Source organism: Balaenoptera acutorostrata, chromosome 10 (assembly GCF_949987535.1).
Source record: "Balaenoptera acutorostrata chromosome 10, mBalAcu1.1, whole genome shotgun sequence".
NCBI lineage: Eukaryota > Metazoa > Chordata > Mammalia > Artiodactyla > Balaenopteridae > Balaenoptera > Balaenoptera acutorostrata.
Window position 1 is genome coordinate 31902077 of NC_080073.1, and position 24021 is coordinate 31926097.

Consider the following 24021-nt stretch of genomic DNA (forward strand, 5'->3'; position numbering starts at 1 on the left):
TGCATAGGGAGAGTAAAGTTATTTTATTAAATCATGCACATCACGTGTGTTAGTGCAAATAGTTTAATCTGTACTCCAGAAATTCTATTGTACTTTATATCTTTACAAAATAGATTTAAAACAATTATTTACTTTAAAAAATGTAATTCTGAAGTTAAGCATTTCAGAACAATATTTGCAATAACCTATATACAGGAGGTACTGGGTACCACTGGCATATTAGCATTCTGTGGTGGAGTGGCTTCCTGCAACAGAAAATGATGAAATGAACTATATGACAGTATTTTCTACAAGTCATTTGTGACTAATTCCTCCATAAATCTAGTGATCCTCCCAACAGCAAACCCCAAATGGCTTAAAATATAACCTTTAAAGTATAAACAATGACTGCCAAACATCACAAGGCAAATTATATCCTAAACTTCTATTTCAATATTTGGCCAGGCCTGTGGATTGCCACAGAACACTCAAGCCAATTCACTGACATTCCCTCCCAGTTTTCATTGACTGAAAAATTTAACTATGTGATACTTTAGGATATTCTATGACCTAAATAAACTTCATTGACATAACTGTGGTGCCGCACAAAAACCATAGCTAAACCTTCACTTCCGTGTTTTAAATTTGTAACATCAAGCAGTGTTTAGGTGCTTTACTGTGCATGGAACACTATTAATCTTGGGAATAGTGCTTCTCATTAACAGAACGTCCCAATTAACAACAATAAAAAGAAAATAACCATTTGCCTCCCCAACCAGGAAATCTGTTGGTAGGTAACAACTGCTCCCCTCGAACATGAATTAGCTTTGAAATATCATTAACCAAATTAAGTCAGTAAAAGCTTATCTAAAGAGATATTAATTCTCTTTCTTCAATTAAACATGCTTGGAGGAAGAGATGATAGGAAAAAAAAAGTCATGCTTCCTAAAATGCTGTATATGAGAAAGTAACTTGGCTTTTAAAGAAAATATCTCTTTAAATACATGAGGTTTAATAAATTACATTCCAATTGACTCAACAGTTTGGTTTACTGCACTGAAACTGTATAATTACTATGTTTTTGCTCCCAGAAATACTTCAGTTTGCTCAAGAAAATACACACTCTCATGGAAAGTTTTTCAAAGTTGATGTCCTCCACATCGTCAAGTCACATTAAGGCTGAACAAACGTGCACATATTCCCCAAATTATCACTAGAACAGAGTATTTTCCAAGTGTATTTCTCCTTAAAAAAAAAAAAAAAAAATCCACGCAAATAGTTGTCTCTAAGTCTTGTTCCCAATAGCTCAGTGGTTTTATAACAAGTAAAAATGGCGTAAATATGTAAAAAATATATATATATATGTGTATATATTCAAACTGATAGGCACTGAGCACACAGGGCCTCTCTTCCCATGTATGTATCAGTTGTTTGGTTTGGGTAGTTATCGAATCAAAAAAATGAATTATCTGGCCATTAGAATTCAGAGTAAAATACCCATAAATTTAATGTTATAAATAATTTGGTGTACCAAGAAGCCTACTTTAGGCCACCATAATATTCAGAATTTCAACATACTAATTTAAAAATTACATGAAAAATTGCAAGCAAATTATTGCTTACAGTAGAATAAAGTCACAATTTTATACCCTCTTTATAGACAGATACATTTTGTATAATTTAAAGCAATGACCCTACAGCTGTATTCTTGCACTTCTGCTGTTTTAAGAGGTAAAAAGGAAGAAAATGGTTCTGTTTGTCCCCAGCATGAGTGTGGTGCCAGCTTCTAGAGGGAGGACGGTGTACGGACTCAAGAAACGCTCTCATGGAGAAGCTCTGGCCAGACCTGGCACGTACAGCACGATGGCTGTCACCGCGACCAGGGCAGCCAACATGGGCATCCAGGGCCAGGGTTTCTGTGTGGAAAGAAACCAAGAGTCAAAATCACATTCTCCCTTCTTTTTTCATACCTATTAACCCCTTGGTTCCAGAGAGTCCTGAATACTTAACAGAATATTAGAAAAACCTTATCTTTGCATAAGAATAAATTTTAAAAAAAGAAAAAAAGGTGAGGGAGTGCAGGTGTGAGGAGAGCCATAATAGCAGGAACTGTTTTAGAGGACCATTGTGTGGAAGCCGAATACGTTGCAGGAAACTCTTGGGCAGTTTTCAATTTTCTTTGAAGCCTAATAGTGACTTCTCTAAGAAACCCTTTGAGCTCAGCCTGTTTTATTTACTCCGGTATCCACACATTACAGCTAACTGATGTCCACAAATGCCTGGAGTATGTTTCTGCCTAAAATGTTTATTTCTTGATAAAAACCAGACTCACATGTTGGCATAGTTTTATACAAGGGGCTGGTGGGTAAGGTGATAGAAAGAAAATGGTCTAAGCTTTGATCCTCTAATCTTAAACCACAGAAGACAAAATCAGAAGGGGTTCAAGATGGCAAAGTGATGTTAGGGACCCTGCTTCTCTGATGCTTTTGGTAAACACCATGTCCAGGGTCATAATGCCACGTGATCATCTCATACGCTCTACTAACCAGTGTGCTTGTTGGGGGCGAACATGGATGGGCTGTTCTCTGTTAACTATCAGAGGGCTTTACAATATCAATTTGCATTGTTTGAAAACTTTATTTTCACTAGTGTTCGGAGTTGTATTGAGAAAGCTAGCTTTTAAAGAAATATTGTGATGTTGCAGATCAGGGCTCAGAAAGACATGGGACAGGCTGATACTCTCACAAGTAAATGCATACTGAGGTTGAGATTGTGAGCCAATGGTCCATTATGCTACTCTCATCCTTTTTCATCTTCTTAGCCACAGTGTAATATAGGCAAAGGGTTGAAACAACGAATCTCTACACCGTGGAAAAGAAGAGGGAAGGGAGGAGGGGGAAGAAAGCTCGCTGAAAACTTCAAAGAGGCAAACTCTTCATTTCTCATTCAGAGCTGATTAAACATATAATTGGGAAGGGGGTACTAAGCTGCAGCAATTCACAGTTTACTCCGGTTTGCTAGAGACAAAGACTCAGTTAAAGACAGCATATTAACATCTGGTTAGGTTGGAATTAATTCATGGTTAGCATTACTACAAAGGAAACAAGACAATATGTTATGTGATTAGTTGATCATTCAGTTCATTTGTATGACACAATACATAGCATACTAAATGAAAGGTTTGCTTCAGGTAACAAAATACCTGTGTGGTTTTGCCATGCACTATATTACAAATATGGCACAAACAGGTGACGGGGACAAACAGACAAGGACTCAACAGTAGTGCTTGTACCTTTCTCTACCACAATGGACCGAAACACCAAAACAGGAAAGCCAGGAATAGGCCGATGAATACGGCTGGGACGGGTTGTAATATGGAAGGCTAAAGAAGGGAAGGGATATTAAAATCATTTTATGCTATAAAAGAATCAGATAAGATGATTTAGAACCCAGGGGGGTGGGAGGGAGGGTAGAAAGACATTTTAAAGACATCTAATACAATCCAGAATGATGGACTGTGGTATGTAAGTTGGCAAACTACCAGTTTAAAAGGAACAGCTGGAGGCAATGTGGGTGTCCCTAACTCCCTAACGAAATGTAGCACATTAAGACAGAGCAATGAAAATACCTCACCAGCTGATGCTCTGCTTGACAGTACATTATTTTTGTTCCATACTCAGAAACCATTATTTGACAATGTACTCCTTTGGAAACAGCTAAGGTTTATTTTATCCCTCTAGCAAAACCTTTTTTTTTTTTTAAAACCAAAACTCTTTTGCTTGAGATAGTATTGCTTTCAAGCTTAAAAATAAATGCCCTGTGATGCATGGCATTTATTTTTCTAAATCAAGCAAGAGATCTGACACAACATATGAGAAACATTTATTATATAAAGACAGGCAGCTGAATCTCAGGGCTTTCAGTGATGTTACAAGAATATAAGTAATTTTTAATTTAATTTTATTATTATTATTTTTTTGGCTGCACCACATAGCATGTGGGATATTACTTCCCCAGCCAGGGATCGAACCTATGCCCCTTGCAGTGGAAGTGTGGAATCCTAACCACTGGACTGTCAGGGAATTCCCAGTAATTTTTTAAATTGGAAGGGAATTACTCCAAGGAGTGTTATTACAGAGTAATATTTCATTACCATAAGTCTAATGTCATAAAAATAGGAAATCTACCCTTAAAGTATATTATTTGTATAACTATAAATAATAATAGCAACGTTACTTTCAAATAGGCTCTAAATCATATAGAGGGATCCATTCTGATTATCCTAGATGTCTTCATAGGTTAATTTAGTAGAAGGTAGACTGAAATTCCATAATCAGAGAGATATGAATTAACACAAAAGAGAGAAGTAACCAAACCATTATGATCTGATTTCAGAAGAGTTCTGTAATTGACATTTTCAAAATAAATGCAATCCATTTTTGCTTATCATAAAGCCTCCATACCCAATTCATAAATTTCTGAAAGGCTTCTACTTAAGCAACAAGTCTTTATTAAAAAAAAAAACAAACAAACTAGGACTTTCTTTAGCAAAGAACAGTTGGACACAACTCATAAGCATTCTGAGTGTGACTGTGTAACTGTATGGCCATGCAACATTACTCTTTCGTACTTGTGCTGCAAGTTAAGCAGAGTGCCTTCCTCCATAGGAAGTATGCGGCTCATGCCCACTGCAGTGTCCAAGCCATGACAGGGGTTTGGAATAAGTCAGAGCACAATCAACCACACTGAACATCCATCAATTAGGGCCCACAAAGGCAATGATCACTAAAACGTGTAACACAACATTTATTTAGTATAACATCTTTTAAAAGACCATCTGCCTCTCTAGCAAATAAAATACAAATTAATATTATTAAACTCAATTTATACCAAAATGTTCCAATTTCACACCACACACCCCCCTAGAGAAACTCACCAAATACTTCCTAATATTTATAGGAGGCCCAGAAGACACTAAGCTTTTTAGAAATGTGCCTTAGTGAGAACATTATTAGTACAAAATGAAAACCATCATTAAGTCTCCATTTTTTGATACAGCCAAATGCTAAGGAATCGTCATGTATTACTCTTTCTTCAGTGGGTCCCTGGTGGTATAGTGCTTTGTTTCCCAGAGGGGGAAAAACAAGAGCTAGATGAAGGCTTAGTGACAGAACTTCAGATTCATTCGGGAAAAGCTGACAGTTCTTAGGTAAATTATTTTTTTGCAAACAAGGCTCTTCCTCCAGGTAGTCCTTAGGCTCTTCTAGGTGTACAGGTTAAAGGGGCAAATTCTTACTCAAAAATCTGACAGCCCAATGATTCCATCATAGAATTTCATAATGAAAAGCTTAGTTCACGTGTACTACAGGTCTTAGTTTCTCAAATCAGTAATGAAGTCCTCTGAAAAATCAATTTCAGGGCTCTCACCTGCCTCTCAATCAAAGCTAAGCCAAGTTTGCAAAGACTTACATTATTTCCTTTCTCTCGGAGCAGCTTCAGGTTGTCTTTACATTGTTTGAGCTCATCTGTGATTGATTGTTTTTCCTGCTCAGTCATTTCAAACTTCAACTTCAGTTCTGAGAGTACAGTCTGTGTCTTTTCATACTAAAGGCAAAGAAAAAAGAGTGTGCAGACTCAACTTAAAATGGGTATGAAGTTATGCGTCTAGTCAGGCTTATATACCAGAGCCTGTTTAGTCACCTGCAACACCACAGTCAAGCCTTTTTGTTATAAGGAGAATAAGAATCACTTGCACTAATAATAAGAAGCCTTTAGTGTTTACTTGATTCTATGTAAGAATTTTGTGGCCCTGGTGTTAAAAAAAATTGAGAAGTCACCACCGTGTCATCTGTTTCTAATATAAGGGGTCACTTTTTCCACTAAGAGAATTAGAGGAGAAAAGTAAAATTCCAAACTGAGCAAAAGAAAAGCAAGTGAAGAAAAACTCCATAGCCTAATTAAATGGCAAGGTTAGGAAGTCTGAGTTTATATCCTGGTAACTAATGTCAGCCAAGCTATTTTAGTCTTGAAGTAAAAAGTATTAACTCTCATTAGGCCTCCCTTTACCCAGCATCATTGGGTATTAAAGTGTTCTGGACAAGGAATTTCTAGGCAAATGAAGCAAAGAAATATATCTAAGGCACCAATCACTATGATTGGGACATTTCTATCTCTCTATTTAAGACTTATAAGCATCAATTAAAAATAATTAAAAAAAATCTGTTTCTGATATTTTTCCATAGTGAAACATGCCATTTCCTGCTCTGGAAAACAGTTCACTGTATATAATATGACTTTCAGACAGACTACCTAGCCCTTGAACACAGGTGAGATCAATGCAAAACATAGTATGGTTTGCCCCTACTTTAAATGCCCCAGAAGGCAGGAATGCTAGACTGGTTTCACTTCTAGATATTGCATCTTACATGCAAGCTGCGCTCTCAGTCAAAGAGCAAAGACTGTTCTGCTGCTGGCTGTGCCTTTGTCTCGGCCTCCACTGCCCCACTCTGCCATTTCTGAAGGTTTTAGAAGGAACAAAGACAGACAAGGGCTGATTATAAAATAAATATGCCACAGGTCTGGCATACCAGAAAGATGCCTCCTCTTCCCTAAACACAGCCCACGAGGCTGGAAAGTCTATAGTTCCTTTCTGCCTGTATCCTAGAAATTTCTCAATAAAGGACACATATTTATATGGTGCTTCTGAATAATCCAAACACCTTGGAGTGATTAATCAGGAGCTCATCATTATGCACTCCAAAGATAAATATTACAGATGCAAATGTATAAAAACATTAATCAGAAGTGGTGGAAGCAGGGGGTTAGGGTCAGCAGCGAGTTCACCATAAAGTGGGAAGAAAGACACGGGTACAGAGAGGGAGGTAAAATATGAAAGGAACTCTCTGTTACCTAACAACGTTCCCAGAACAAGTCTGGGTAGTATGCCAGAGAATGAACTAAGGAGTAAGATTCATGGACTTCATGACAGCTTTTTTTGTGGGGTCTGTGGACTTCCTTCCAGAAGGCAAAAGGTTACCGGCAGGTTGCCAAAGCAAATTCAGTGTACCTAGACTAGTCTCTGCACTAAGTCTCTTAGAACATAATCAATTCTCAATGATCTGATTCTAAACAGTGACTAATAAAGAATAAGTGAAACGTGCTTTGCTGACCAAAATTTTCCTTTTCCACCATTCTTACATCCAGCCTGCCCTTTATACCAAAGCACTTAATCATTTCTCCGTTCCAGGAGTTGTGGAGAATGACAGGAAGGCAGTTTAGTCCCGAAGATCCTGCTGTTTACCTTCAGCTTGTGAGTGGGTGGGAAGGACTCTGGCCCCAGGGCAAGATGGTGAAGCCAAACAACTTTCCTCAGTCAGTCTTTGCAGGGTGGACTTGTGTGCTCAATGTTTTATGAATTCTTAAATTACAGATATTCCTACTAAATCAAAATATATACCTGCTTTCTTAAGTCAAATATAAAGATGGTATACCATTATTTTTCTCTTAACACTGAGGATTAGATTTTACTTTGCTCATGTACTTTTTCTTTTTTAAATGTTCAAACAAAAGCTGCCGCATATATAAAATTTAATTGTCAGAACAAAGGTCACCTTCTGTAGCCTTAGTGTCACACCTCCCTTGGATATCATTTTGCTCCATCTTGCTTTCTAACTCAGAGATGAGAAATGAGCTCAGTTCTGATTAAGAGGGAAATACCACACAATATTACCAGCACCTTTGGTTCTTCTTCACAAAAATAATCATATCTGGGCTTGCTTAGTTTGTAATATTTGAACCTGTGACAGTGCTGAAGATACATAATCATTACATTGTGCACATTAAGTATGATTCTATGAGAGAGAGGAGAAAAAGGGGAAATGCTGAAAGGGAATGTATGTGCATTAATAAAAGGTAGTAATTCATTTGCAGTGGATTACACAGATATAAGAATCTCATTAAAGAAGGTTTTAGTTACAGACTAGTATCCAATAGTTGACATCAGGACAAACGGAAAGAAAAGCCATTTCACAATATAAAGGAGCATGGTATGGTGACTACACTTCATTTCACAATGAAAACATTGAACAAGAAAATAGAAAAGAAACATACTGACAAGATCAGACATATTTTTAAATGTGCTGCATTTAATGCAATCCAAAGGCTACCAACAATTTAGATGCTGTGACAACATGCCACTGCCATTTGTGGGAACAGTTAAAGCATTTCGCACTGATTGCTCAGTGACCAAAAACAGGCAAACAAATAATGCAACAAAACGGCTAACGCATTCAGAGTAACATACAACAGAATTATCTTCCGACCACAGCATTATTCCCAGATTTTGAAAGAATTATGGCATGTGGACTGAAAGGACACAAAGTGCTTACAGTATTAAATACTAGTATATTTACTTTGGCACAAAATTTGTGTTCCAACCAAATAAAATGAGATTTCTCCCAAAATACATATCCTTAGCAAGAAGATAAAAAATGAACATATTACAAAATCAATATGGCCACATGTGAATAAAAAACGTTACAGTTTTTTTCTTTAGGAACAAACATGAAGACAGAAGAACAACAATCATTTCCAAGTTCAGGATACTACAGGGAAAGAAAAGTGCAAAGGAAAACTACATTGATTAAACAGATTTTCTAAAAACAATTTTGGGAAAATTTGTTATTGAAGACAAAGAGTTGTCTTCAACTTCCTTCTGTTTAAAACAAATCCTTCATTTAAGAGGGTCTACAACTGGGGTGAGCCCTGCCGGGTAGATGAAACTGCATCAGCCTTCTCCATCCCCTAAGCTGGCCAGAAGTCAATGCAGGGAATAGTATAAAGCCAGTAGGACTGATCGCAGTGCTTACTGCCCCACTCTCAACTTCAAGGCTCTGCTCAGGAGAAGCCTGGGTGGGGTCTCTGCTCCAACATCAACCCTCACCATTTTAAACATGATTTTTTTTTTAAAGCCACCAAAAAAACGGTCACAGAACATGTGTTTGGCTGGCTGGGTATGAGCTGAGTTTTCTCATAAGCAACTTTTCAGGCCAGTGTCACCTGAGGGGTTTAGACAGCATTATGGTGTGGTCCCAGTTAGCTTTCCAAAAGTATTCTAAATTAAATATGATACTGTCTTTGAAAGATAAACAGTGAATTAAGTAATGTGGTACAAAGGACTTCTCATATAGGTCAACTAACTGGTAGAGAAAATCTTTTAACGTAATTTTGTATATTTATATTTTTGAGACCAAACCTTACTGATGAATTCTCTATATATGGATCATGATACACAGCTAGAAATCACCAGGCAGAGATGCTCCCAGTATCAACTCTGACAGGTAATGCTTCCCTTTAGTTCTAACTAGCATGAGTATCTGATTTGCTTTTGGCTTTAAGTCCAACCATAATTGGGCTCATAATGTCTTTTCGCTTTACCTCTTTCTGTACATCCTTTGCTTGGTTTTCAGCCTTACTGAGAAGAGTTTTTAAATCAGCTGAATCCCGAAGATGCTGTTCTTTCAAGGATCCCACTTGATTCTCAAGCTCTTTCCTAGTCATCTGCAGGATGCTGAGATCACTGGTAAGCTCTAAACTCTGCTTCTGAGAACTGCAACATAAATATTGACAGAGTTATTCATGTAGAAACCAGACACAGCAGGAAGTCCAATTTCTTATACATTTTACTAGGACGGATGGAGTGGATTTCAGATGAGGAAAGAAAAGTGTAAAAAAGAACGATATTTTCAATAAGTAAAAAGCATTAAAACACTAAAACAATGAAAGTTTAAAGCTGTGTCCTATTTTCAGATAATCAAATGCACACAAAGTTTGAAATTGTAAAAACAGAAGGTGACTAATTGTATATTTTGTCATATCACATTATATTAACTGTATCATAGAAAGATTCAGTGTAGGTCTTCTACAGGAAAAGAAAGCACATATTCCAACTATTTTCTTTAAGTACTTGACAAATAGGATGGCTGACAGAAACTTAAAGCTTAGGAGCCACTTCCAACTTAAGTAAAGATAAACCTGCTGAAATGAGAAGACACCAAATTGGGGGGGAAAGCACAAGACAAAGAACCAGGAGTCTGGGTTCTAGACCCCAGATCTGCCACTATTTAGTTGTGCGATGTTGAGCAAGTCATTTAATTGGTGCCATTTCATTCCCTGAGTGAGCATCTCCTGAGCTCTGAGATCTGTGCCAGGCACCATTTGCACAGACACAAATAACACAAGGAGAGTCTCAGTGCCCTCCACTGTCAAACAAGAAGACAGAACTCAATAATTTCTGAGGCTGTTTTCCAGCTTAAATTCTATGATTGCTGTTACAACCTGATGTAAAAAAAAAGTCCCATTTACACACTAGGAAAACAGCTTGATAAACAGGAATAGAAATTCTTTGTTCAATTCCTTCTACCCCATGGACAACCAAGAACAAAAGACCTGTCTACTGTAGCTGTGTTAAAAAATCTGGCTCCCATCTACAGCAGAAATAGCTAAAGGAGGATAGGGTTTTCGAGACATCCTCTCAGGATGGATCATGAGACTCAGACTCAATAATGTAACTGAAGTACTAGAGTATAAATCCCATGCTGATTAGATGCTAGGCAGATCGTAGGGTGTAAGTGTGATGTTGTCAGGGCAATATAGCTAGGAACTATATGGCATGTAAGACACTGTAAAGGGAGACTAGCTTCTAAATACTACTTACATGCTGGGGAGGCTTAACAAATTAACTTAGAGAACTATCAAATCAGAAAAGTTTAAAAAACAGAATTAATGTCTTTAAATAGTTTATGTGAGTTTAGACAGATAACTTGACCAATGATCTAATATATTCCACCCTTCTGGGGCCTAATATTATTAAACCATATGCTTCTAACTCATGAGGAGTTTGTAGGATTGCTTTTCAATATTTAGACAAAATTTGAAGTAATTAAAAAAAAAACATTTAACAATCTGCCAGATTCCAAATTAATCATATCTCAAAAATAAGGGATCAAGCCTGAATCTTTAAAGTATCAAAAATTCCAAAACAAGAATAGTTTAAGATAATCAGTACTGGTAATCAAATATCAGTATTTCTTGATAGAATACCAAACTAAATGGATTCACCAAGATCCAAATGTATTCCAAATATGAAGAACTTGAGTGTCTGTATCATCTTACATACACTTTATACCAAACAATTTGCCCACATGTTCTGTCACACAGATGAGCAGTTGGTACATACATATACACAAATGTGTGCATGTGTGTCTGTGTGAGAGCATCCATTTATTTGTTTGTTTGTTTGTGTTTTGGGCCTTTATTTTGTCCTTTTCATATTTTGAAATTGCTTTTACAAACTTTTACATAAAAAACAAACATTTGTTTTGTTCTTTATTATTAGTTATCTTTAAACATTCAAAAAGTAATACACATAGAAAAGACTATGGAAAGATATGACACTGGAAGAGAAAAAAATGCTTTAAAGATACTGATATTGACCATATGATGTTGTAAGGCGTTTTAGAGAATAAGTCAGCACATCTTGCTCCTTCAACTAGTTCTTGATTTTTTAAATGTAAAACCGATATTACAGTTGCCTTTTTTTTTTTAAATTGAGGTCCAGTGAGGTTAAATAACTTTTTTTTTTAAGATTTTTTTTTTGATGTGGACCATTTTTTAAAGTCTTTATTGAATTTGTTACAATATTGCTTCTGTTTTATATTTTGGTTTTCTGGCTGAGAGGCATGTGGGATCCCCAACCAGGGATCAAACTCGCACCCCCTGCATTGGAAGGTGAAGTCTTAACCACTGGACTACCAGGGAAGTCCCGCCTTTGTTTTTATAAGAGATAACGAGGAATACTATTTTCTGATATATCTAGTCCTTTCGTTATCATTTTTCCCTAAAGCTTGTTTTCTATGGGAACTGACCTTGGTCACTGAGTTTTTGCTAATCTTAATGCTCTTCAGAAATATAAAGACAAGGCTAACAAGAGAGTAATGACTCCCATTTTTGGTGTACTCTGGGGAGGGAGATGGATTAAAGAATGGCTTCAATAATAAACACGTACTACTTTCATATCTGAATTAGAATGTAAACATTGTTTAAATAAAAAACATGGAATGGATCAAATTTTTAAGGAAGAAATAAATTTTAAACTGTGCAACAAGTGTTGATGAGAAAATAGGACTCCACTAAATTTGCTGGAATAAATCTATTACATTCATTGGTTTGCCTGTAAGGTAATGGATGTTAGAAAGATTTAATTGGTTTTAGCAAATTTTTGATCTCATATATTATTACTTTTTATATAACCCTGTTTGAAATTCAAAAGCTGAATTTGTATCTTTCAACAGTATCAATTCTTTATCATAGCCACCTCCTGATCACCCTTATAAACAGAAGGGATCATTGGCAAGAAAGAAAAACAAACTTGTATTTGAAATTTATTATCATTTAGTTTAAAGGGCAAGTTCAATCATAGACCTTTTGCTGTCTGTTTGTTTAGATCTTCTGTCTGTCTTTTGGTGAGGAGAAGGGGCATTTAATGAATCTGTATTCCATGAGTACACCAAAAGGAAAGGACATGCAGGTGATGGCAGAAAAAAAGTGCTGAAGTACTCATTTAGCGTGGTTAACCTGCCAGATAGCCAAAAAGAGTCTGGCTGAATATTTTGCTCCAAAAAGGTATTTAAGTATCAAAATTACACTTAAAATTTAGATGAAAATCTAAAGATAAAGAAATATTTTGAACCTAAAAAAGAGTTCTTGCATACTTGTGCAATTCTTTTTCTTGCCGCTGCAGTTCTGATGATAGCAAAACATTTTCCTTTTTTAGAGAACGGCATTCGGCTTCCAATACATTCCATTCCTTTCTCAACTTCTCTAGTTCACCTAAAATAGTCCCAAAACACATTTGTTAATATAGGAACATAACTATTTTTTCCCTTAAACACGTAGATTTTACATGGCTATTCTTTGATTCCTGTTACTTTGCAGTGGCGCCTCAGGGAAGTTCCCATCACCCTAAACTTCAGTAATATTTTTTTCTCACTTCACTTTTATAAGACAAATAATTTTTAACAGTATTTAAATAAAATGTAAAATTGTAAAGATTTTCAATTTATTGTAGAGCTTACAGACCTGAAGAATGCTTATAGCCCCAATATAAAAACACTGCTTTATACAACCAATCATTGTCAAAGACAAAACTAGCCTGAATGGTTATTTTGTACAAGTTATAAAGTTATCGTTATCAAGAGTTAAGAGCTTTATGTAAAATACATTTCTTACCTTGTAGCCTCGTTGCTTCTTCTCTCTGCTGGTCCTCACATTGCTGACATCGAAGCTGAAAAGTATTTTGCAAACTCATGATTTCTTTCTCATATTCAGATGCTGCTTTCCGCCACCGCTCAAGCTCGGCTCGCACTTTCTTAAGCTCTTCTTGTAGAGAAGCAATGTCAGTGTCCCGCTCAGAGGCAGCCTTTTCTGCTGCTTGATGAAGGAGTAAAATTTCATCTCGGGCACTAAGCAATTCATCTCGAGTGCTTGTGATTTCACTGTCCTTCTCCTCCCGGAGATTCTCAATATTGATGTGTAACCTCTGCAGTTGGGCTACAAAAGTATATTTACTCATCATTTTCTTAGTCCATAGTAATCAGGAATAAAAGAACAGCCCATATGGGACTATAGTTACTGCATGGCCCAGGCTGTCAGAGCTGTTTGTTGCTTTTGATTAAACTGTACAAGCAATCCATGTTTAATGCAGAAAATGTCAAAATACGGAAACACAAAGAGAAAAAACCCCCAAAGCGATCTTTATTTCTCCCACACAGAGAAAATTGTTTCTAACATTTGGTACTTCCTCTCCTAGATTTTTTCTATGCATTTATACGCATATAAAAACAAAAATAGGGAGGGATCATAATAAATACAATGTTCTCTATGCGGCTGCTGATGAATATTTTTCAATAATAAAAACCAGCTATACTAACTTTTTTTTTTATACTAACTTTTTTGACTAATCCTTTATTTTAGACACTTGAGGCTGTTCAGATTTTAATTACTCTAGACAATACACCTTATAACACAATCTTGATTTTTTTTTTTCCTTAGGGTGAATTTGTAGACATAGAATTGCTTGGTCAGAGCGTAAGCATTAGTAAAACCTTTGATGTTCTTGACTCAATTTTCTGTTCAAATGTCAATTCCTTAAAGAAGCTTTCTCTGATGGCTTATCTAAAAATAGCCCTCTGTCATTCTCTAGCCCTTTACTCTGCCCTTACTGGACATCATATTATATACTTATTTGCTTATTCATCTTTTCCACTAGACTGTACATCTCATGCGTGCTATCTCCAATACTAGAAGAGTAAACAATCAAGAATTATTGGTTGAATTAATGAATTAATAAAGTTAATGAATATTGCCTAATGAAAGAGGTATATTTTTTAAGGATCTGGTCTTGTTGCCCTCATGACTTGAACTGGAAACAATTTGTATAAAATCATACTTGGTTCAGAACTAGAATACTGGTCTTGATTATAGTAACACAAGAAAATTATAGGTATAAAAAGTTCCGTAGGTAGAAAAGAAGAATAATTAAGATAATTAAGAGGATTTAAGGCTTGCGTAGGAAGAAGTTGCCTAATAAATAAACATTAAAGAAAATATTAGACCTTTTAAGTCTGTGGGAAGCGTTAAGAGGTAACAGGTTCAAAAATCTGAAAAGACACAACGGCCATGGATAACATGACCATGGACTTGTGGATAAAATCCTGAAATATACATGCTGGCACTAGAGAGCACTCAATGATGCCCACGTAAGACAGCTTTAAGACAAAAGGAAGCACTACATCATAGAACCTTTAGGGATAATAGCCCATACACAATACAGGATGGAAGTATAGATTCAAATCAGATTTATATAAACTAATGGATAATGGCATTAAACTATAAGAGTGTAAAGAGCTTTCAATTTAAAAAGATATACAACCTACCCTAGAAATTCTTGTTTGACCATAATACAATTTTTAAAAATAACTCACATGTCCCACTCAAAAATAAGAAAACCCAAAAAGAGGTTTTTCTTTGGGATATTTTAGGGCAAATATCATAGGCCTTATACAATGACTCCCCATTTCGTCTCAACAGAGATTATTTGTCTATTTAACTTCTTACCCTACCTCTCCAAAACTAAAATTTTAAAATAACATTGGTTCCTTCTTTGACAATGAAGGCAAATTAATTTTACTTTAGGAATTTTACAGTGGCACAGGAAAGACATCTCCTGGAGTATCTCACAATTAGAACTTCAAAGTACCAGGAGCTCTAGTTCGAAGAAAACCCTTGACAGGCAGGGGTCTTTCGGGTCATTTCTGTAATGACCCTGTGATAGCCCATACAAAGAGATAGCAAAATGGTGGATATGAAGAGCAGCCTTTACCAATGAAGGGAGTGCAGGGACCACTGTTCTATTCCATTTGGTAAATAATTTTTTTTGCAGTGCAAGTGTGCTATGAGCATTAGAAATAACATCACCAACAAGCTAAAAGTGCTGATGCACAGAGCTACTCAAACTGATTTCCTGTCTGAAGGCCTCCTTTGTAGTAAGTCACTAAATAACCCAGAAAATGACAGTCTTACCAAATCCATATCTTCAATCTTCCTCTTCCCACTCCAAGTGGGAGGTACTACTGGAGTACTAGGGAATCTTCCCTTAAAAAAAAAAAGGGGCCACAAAGAGCCCAGTTACAGTCTCAGATTCTAGGGAAGAATCAAAGCCTTGAAAAATGGGAACCCTTTGCATTCTTACTTTCCATTTCTTTTGAATTGCTACAAACAAAGAACCAATAACAATCCCAAATAGCCTCGGGTGTTCCATACCTTGAAGAACCTGTATTTGTTTACTGGATTCCTCAACTTGATTTCGATAGGCTTTTCTTTCTTCTTCCAAAAGAGCTAAAAGTAAAGCACAGTATATGTAATTTTGTGATTTAATGAAAATATTCAGAATTGAGCAGCTGGAAGGTTCTAAGAAATTCTCTCCTAAACCTCACTGAAGGAATCAAAAGTTAGGCAGTGTTATCAGTGTTAGCAGTTAGGTAGTTTAAAGATTTTTTTAGGAGCACAAAACAGTAGTAAGTAATAAATATATTCAACTGAGTAGTAGTTGTCTATACCTTGTATTGCCAAGATAACGTGCTGTTCTTTACTTGAGAAGCATTCTTGATAGTTGTTAATCAGGATTTTGAGCTTAAATGTGAAAAACAGACTTAAAATCCTCATGTTCACTGCCAAGTACATAGTAAGTACTTACTGACAGGAAGTTCACAGTTCCCGGTGGGATGCAAATCTTCCTCCTGGTCAGGAAGGCCATTTTAGAGAACATGAGGATTCTAAGACTTTGTAAGGTACTAATTGACTGCAACTAGGTAACTGCTGTGAACGCTATAGAAATGTAAGCTATAGGGAATAGCACAGACTCCAACTGGCCTATGACTCTTATCAGTTGGGACATTAGAAAATTCTATACCTTAACCTTGCCTGGTTCCTCTCACTTACTGAAGAATCCACTGTAAAACTGCAGGGAATATAAATTTCCCTTATCTTATACTGAGTAGCTAATATTAGGTATAACTAAAACGTAGAAATTTATATTTCTATGTTTTTTCCTTTTGCTGTACTTAATGTGTAATTAACTTTTAAGATCTTTCATTGGTACAGGCCTTTCTTAATCTTCACAAGAAAGTAGTACAACTGTAACTCTCCTCACTTTACTGATCTGAAACATAAGCTCAGAGAGCATAAGTGATGTCCCAAGATCACATATCTAATAAAGTTGTAGATTTGGAAGAAGATAACCATGCCTCTGGACTTGGAAGTTTGGGGCCATTCAGTTATATCTTGTTACTTTCACATCCCCTAAAGAATCAAAGTAATCTTGATCTCACCTTGAAGTTCAAAGCATTTTTGTTTACTTGCTCTAGCTAGTTCCTGGGCTTCAATCAATTCCTTCCGAAGATGCTGAATTTCTTGTTTTGCCTCAGTTTCTGACTGTGCACCCTGCAAGTCATCTGACAAAAATATGTTTGTTTTAAAAGCAAGAGTTAGTATCATACCATAATCTCTACAACCAAAGATTAGCAATCTTTCTCATGTTTGGAGCATGCATAGTTAACAGCATAGCACAACTAAGTTTAATAAAATTTAGAAGCAAACTGTATTAATAAGCATTTTAGTCATTTTACCTTGGAGAAAGAACACAAATATGATTAAATTATTTTAGTAATTCATGGCAATGGTCCTATAACATACATACTAATATATACTAAATTATATGTTTCACTTATATAAGGCTTATGTAGAGCTTATGAAAGGTTTGAAATTTAGTAGTATGATCATAATGCTATTCTTCTTTATCAATTTTGAAATTTCTTCATAACAAGTCAGAAAATTTTCACTTGGAACTTAACTGGAAATGGAAAAACAGAAAGAAACTTTTCTTCAAGAAAAAATATTTTAGCATGATTTCCCCAGCTGTGGAATACAAAATAAAAACTAAGCTGAAAGCTCCACTGTGCTCCCTTCATCATCACTGTTTCCTCAACACTACATACATAACAAGCAAATATTTGCTTAATTATCATTATTATTTAAAATTAATTAATTAATTAATTTTTGGCTGTGTTGGGTCTTTGTTGCTGCGCGTGGGCTTTTCTCTAGTTGTGGCGAGCGGGAGCTACTCTTTGTTGCAGTGCGCGGGCTTCTCGTTGCGGTGGCTTCTCTTGTGAAGCATGGGCCCTAGGCACGCGGGCTCTAGAGTGCAGGCTCAGTAGTTGTGGCTCGCGGGCTCTAGAGCGCAGGCTCAGTAGTTGTGGTACACGGGCTTAGTTGCTCCGCGGCATGTGGGATCTTACCGGACCAGGGCTCAAACCCATGTCCCCTGCACTGGCAGGCGGATTCTCAACCACTGCGCCACCAGGGAAGCCCTGCTTAATTACTATTATTTTTTTAGAAATTTATTTATTTTATTTCAGTTATTTTAGTTTTGGCTGCGTTGGGTCTTTGTTGCCATGCGCAGGCTTCTCATTGCGGTGGCTTCTCTTCTTGCTGAGCACGGGCTTTAGGCATGCGGGCTTCAGTAGTTGTGGTACACGGGCTCAGTACTTGTGGCTTGTGGGCTCTAGAGTGTAGGCTCAGTAGTTGTGGTGCATGGGCTTAGTTGCTCCGTGGCATGTGGGATCTTCCCGGACCAGGGCTCGAACCCGTGTCCCCTGCATTGGCAGGCGGATTCTTAACCTCTGCGCCACCAGGGAAGCCCAGCCCTGCTTAATTATTAAATGATGTAACCTAAGTGATTTTATCAAAATAAATTAGAGCCAGCATTACATCTCAAATAAGCTCCCTCCCCTAATTCTTTTCTCTCTAGTTACTCTGCTCATCATCTTTCATTGTATTAGAACTTTCTACTACTGAACACTGACTGAAATAAATATATCATCAGGTAGGCCATATTCTTCTAGTACATTCTATTTGACTACTACTTTGGTTTACAAACAACTCAGGCGTAACAACTTCAATCTATCAAAAAACAATTAAGAATAAAATTTCACAGTGTAATCACTGCAGGTCTTAGATATTACAAACCCATGTTTTCATCTTCATATCTTACCTCTCCCTGTCAAAAATCTGACTCTAGGGGCTTCGCTGGTGGCGCAGTGGTTGAGAGTCTGCCTGCCAATGCAGGGGACACGGGTTCGAGCCCTGGTCTGGGAAGATCCCACATGCCGCGGGGCAATTAGGCCCGTGAGCCACAACTACTGAGCCTGAGCATCTGGAGCCTGTGCTACCAACAAGAGAGGCCGCGATAGTGAGAGTCCCGTGCACCGCGATGACGAGTGGCCCCCGCTTGCCACAACTAGAGAAAGCCCTCAAATAGAAACGAAGACCCAACACAGCCAAAAATAAATAAATAAATAAATTAATAATTTAAAAAAAATCTGACTCTAGGTTCATCTATTTTAGCCAGTCTATCAACTCTTCCTTCAAACAGTCATGGTAAGGGTGGAGGCAAAGAGAGAGAGAGATTGAGAGAGATTTTCCAGTGGCAGGTGCATTGTCACAGCAACTACAAAACTTCTCTTTCAATATCACGCATTGGGGTCTGCAAAGGTTCTAGCTGCCCATCTCTGGAACTGTCATTATGTAGGACAACGTCCTTATTCTTAGGAGTATTAAAGCAGGAAGTATCATGATGCCTTTATCTTTTTTAAAAAAAAAAAAGTTGATTTACAATGTTGTGTTAATTTCTGCTGTACAGCAAAGTGATTCAGTTATACATACATTTATTCTTTTTCTTATTCTTTTCCATTATGGTTTATCACAGGATATTGATTATAGTTCCATGTGCTATACGGCAGGACCTTGTTGTTTATCCATCCTATATATAGTAGCTTGCATCTGCTAATCCCAAACTACCAGTCCTTCCCTCCTCAACCCCACCTCCTCCATGGCAACCACAATCTGTTCTCCATGTCTGTAAGTCTGTTTCTGTTTCGTAGATATGTTCATTTGTGTCATATTTTAGATTCCTACATACAAGTGATATCATATGGTATTTGTCTTTCTCTTTCTGACTTACTTTGCTTAGTATGATAATCTCTAGGTCCATCTATATTGCTGCAAAAAGCATTATTTCATTCTTTTTTTATGGCTGAGTAATATTCCATTGTATATAGATACCACATCTTCTTTATCCATTCATCTGTTGATGGACATTTACGTTGCTTCCATGTCTTGGCTATTGTAAACAGTGCTGCTATGAACATCGGGGTGCATGTCTCTTTTCGAACTGGGTATATGCCCAGGAGTGGGACTGCTGGATCATATGGCAAATCTATTTTTAGTTTTTTGAGGAACCTCCATACTGTTTTTCATTGTGGCTGCACCGATTTACATTCCCACCAACAGTGTAAGAGGGTTCTCTTTTCTCCACACCCTCTCCAGTATTTATTATTTGTAGACTTTTTAATGATGGCCATTCTGATGGGTGTGAGGTATAGTTCTGATTTGCATTTCTCTAATAATTAGTGATGATGAGCATCTTTTCATGTGTATGTCTTCTTTGGAGAAATGTCTATTTAAGTCTTCTGCCCATTTTTTGATTGGGTTGTTTGTTTTTCTGTTATTGAATTGTATGAGCTGTTTGTATATTTTGGAAATTAAGCCCTTGTTGGTTGCATCATTTGCAAAGTATATGTAAATATCATTTGCAAGTATCATGATGCCTTTATCTTACTTTCAAGTGGTTTGGCAAAAAATATCTACATAATATCCTTCAGTAGATATTTGCCTACTTGTATGTTAGGGTTTTTTTCTAAGCACTTTTGACAATTTGGGCTAAATAAGTCTTTGTTTTGGGGCTGGCCTGTGGATTGCGGGGGGTTCATTGGTTTCAACCCACTAGATGCTAATAGCACTGCCTCTCAGTTGTAACAACCAAAAATGTTTCCATATATTGCCCAATGTCCCTGGGGGTATAAAATTGCCCCACCTTGAGAACTACTGTTCCATGTTAATAACTTTATAACAAAGAGAAAACAAATCTACACATAGGCTTCTTTCCCACAGAAGCATTGGTTAGTAATTCTGAAACTATTTTCTGTATATTCTAAAAATGTTTTAAAAAATAAATAAATTGTAGATAATGGCATCCAGGTTTCTCACTATTGGGAAAGACAATTACAGATATGGAAATACGAAAGACAATTAATTCTGTGGTGTAAGGTATGAATTAGAAGAAGATGTGAATGTATAAAATAGACTCTAATAGATCTGAATGTATAAAAATAAATAGATATAGAAATAAATATAGACATGTGAGGCAGTAAATATAGCCATACATGTATGTATGGGTATGAATATACATACGTCTATTTCTTAACTCTGTCCACTCAAGTGGGCCTAGAAGTAATGAACACATCATATACTCAGATCTTAGTTTGTCAATACCATTCTCTAGTTTAAAAAACTAGGGCTCTGTGGAGAAATGGCTGATTTCAGGACTAAAGCTAAGTACAAGATGAATGTAGAACATCTTTTTTTGTGTCAGAAAGTAAGAAAGGACTCAGAGAATGATTGGGTCCAAAAAGACATAAGGGGCTCCCACTGGCCAAACATGAGACAATCTGAGTACCAAAATAAATAATGATAGTGACAGATGATAATCGACTGAATAAAACATGAATCCATGAATTCACACTGATACAGAAAAAGAAAGGAAGGAAGGAAAGAAGAAAGGGAAGGGAAGAGAAAACTCTTCCATACTGTAGAAAGCTTGCTAATAAATGTAGAAGGATGACAGAATTATGAAATCACTACTTGGCAACTATGATTATAATAAATGATTCAGGCAATCATCATAAGGAGACATTAAAGCTAAGAAGATAAATGTTTGAGGAGTGGGCTTCCCTGGTGGCGCAGTGGTTGAGAATCTGCATGCCGATGCAGGGGACACGGGTTCGAGCCCTGGTCTGGGAAGATCCCACATGCCGCGGAGCAACTAGGCCCGTGAGCCACAACTACCGAGCCTGCGCGTCTGGAGCTGGAGCTTGTGCTCCGCAACAAGAGAGGCCGCGACAGTGAGAGGCCCGCGCACCGCGATGAAGAGTGGCCCCCGCTTGCCGCAACTAGAGAAAGCCCTCGCACAGAAACAAAGACCCAACACAGCCAAAAAAATAAAATAAAATAAATTAATTAATTAATAATTTTAAAAAAATGTTTGAGGAGTAACAGGATATTTATTTAAAGTTGACATCATCAGCGACAGAACAATTCAACATCAGGTGCCTCCTGATATGATGCCCAAAATTATTTCTGTTATATTACTGCCAAAGATGCACAACTTTAATCTAATCATGAGGAAACATAAGATACAACCAAACTGAGGGACATTTTAGAAAATGACCATGGTTCTTCAAAAATGTCAATGTCATGGAACACAAAGAAAAACTGAGGAACTGTTCCAGATTAAAGGAGACTAAAGAGACATGACAGATGAATGCAACGCATGACTCAGGATTTTCTGAGGACATTATTGAGACAACTGACAACACGTGAATAAGGTCTGTGTATTTGATAATAGTAATATATCAGCTTGTAGTTAATTTCCTGATTTTGAGAATTATATGGTAGTTATGGAAGAGAAACAGAAAACACACATGAAAATATTTAGGAGTAAGGTTATCACGCCTGCGATTTACTCTCAGTGGTTCAGGGAGAGAGAGGGAGGAGGAAGGAAGAGGGAAAGGGAGATGGATAAATCAAATTTGGTAAAATGTTAACAGCAAATAGGGTGAAATGTTAACAGTTGGAAAATCTGGATGAAGAGTATATGAGGTTCTTTGTTCTATTCTTGCAACTTTTCTGTAAGTCTGAAATTATATCAAAATAAAAAGTCAAAAGGATAATTTCTACATATATACATAAACAAATAAAGAAAATATGGCAAAATACTAACAACTGCTGAATCTAGGTGATGGACACATATGGAAGTTTTTGGCATTCTTCAATTTTTCTTGTGTTTGAAATTTTTCCTAATAAAAAAAGGTCTCTTGAAATTACCAATCCTAATGCTACAATCTTGGAGCAATCATTTCTCCCTATATTCTTATCCTTAACCTATCTTCCCCTTCTGCATTCTATACTGCATTGTGACACTAGAGCAATTTTCTTACTGAGATCAAGAACCTACACTGCCGGGGCTTCCCTGGTGGCGAAGTGGTTAAGAATCCGCCCGCCAATGCAGGGGACACGGGTTCGAGCCCTGGCCTGGGAAGATCCCACATGCCGCGCAGCAACTAAGCTCGTGCACCACAACTACTGAGCCTGCGCTCTAGAGCCCGAGAGCCACAACTACTGAATCCCGCGCACCTAGAGCCCATGCTCCGCAACAAGAGAAGCCACCACAATGAGAAGCCCACGCACCACAACGAAGAGTAGCTCCCGCTCGCCACAACTAGAGAGAAAAGCCCGTGCACAGCAACGAAGACCCAACGCAGTCAATAAATAAATAAATAAATAAAATTATTTTTTACGAAAGGAAGATAAATGAAAGCCTTATTGAGCTAAATAAAAACCCATTTTATTTAGATGTGCAAGTCAAATGGAAATAAATGTTTTTTAGGAACTATGATGAGGTGAAAAGATTAATAGAATCTGTTTTCCTTTTAACACAAATCGTGTCTTTAGAAGTGCTTGGTGTATAGTCTGGGCCAGGAACCAGCTTTTCTCAGACTAAGGCTAAATTCTATAAAAAGGTCTACACCACACAGTAACCCACTAAAGAACCAGCCGTGGCACAGAGAATACATGATACTCTAAATTAAATTTGTTGTCACTATTTCTTCATAAGAGTGACTGGAGATTTAACTTAAAATCTGACCTTTGCTTTAAATGTGGGTGAGACACTCTGAACCACGTGGTAAAGGGCCAAATCAAAACATTTCTGCCTGAGTTCTATTTTGCACGTGCATGTCTGTTGAAGGCTAATGTAGCCATAACATCTGTTACCTCAGCGACTGATAGAAGTGACCTAGCAGAAGCAGCTGGCCAGGTGGGTGCCATCCTCTTTCTACTACTAACACCCATTCCTTTGGAAAGTCTGGTAGTTTAGTTGCAGGCTTGGTTGATGAGAACCTTCACAGTGGAGGAAGACCACTTTCTTGCTGTGGATATGGGTAGTCATGTGAGATAGTCCTAGGTGGTAGCCTATGAATTCAGCTTTGGCAGCAGCCTCTTCCTGTTGATTCTCACCCCTTTGCCATTCCTTCTGACCAGCCGGGTTCCCTCTTGACAGCTGGATCTTTTGTTGGCTCCTTTGTCCTTCCCACTGTTCTTCTCTTTCTCTATAAATTCCCCCTGCTATCACAGTCTATCCCTATGCAGAGAATTCCCAAACACTGTTACTGACTTCTTTCTGACCCAGTCTTATCTTTCTCCACATCTGCCCCACACAGCCTGTGTTGCACCACATTTTCCTACTGGTAA

At 37.2% G+C, this 24021-nt stretch overlaps 1 protein-coding gene across 50 annotated transcripts in view; it reads right to left on the minus strand.

The window, feature by feature from the left end:
• The window catches only part of SLMAP (sarcolemma associated protein), a 150175-nt gene continuing 126154 nt past the window's right edge, over nt 1-24021 (minus strand). For 20 of the 50 annotated variants that reach the window (XM_057554149.1, XM_057554144.1, XM_057554146.1 and 17 more), the window contains 7 exons: nt 16926-17048; nt 15859-15933; nt 13267-13587; nt 12750-12867; nt 9415-9586; nt 5449-5583; nt 1-1895 (listed from right to left, as the gene is read on the minus strand). In XM_057554149.1, coding sequence (XP_057410132.1) covers nt 1803-1895; nt 5449-5583; nt 9415-9586; nt 12750-12867; nt 13267-13587; nt 15859-15933; nt 16926-17048 — 1037 coding nt within the window. In that variant the 3' untranslated portion in view covers nt 1-1802. Of the gene's footprint in view, nt 1896-3271; nt 3362-5448; nt 5584-9414; nt 9587-12749; nt 12868-13266; nt 13588-15858; nt 15934-16925; nt 17049-24021 lie in introns of all 50 variants that reach the window. The other 30 variants (XM_057554150.1, XM_057554145.1, XM_057554141.1 and 27 more) reach the window with 3 other exon arrangements.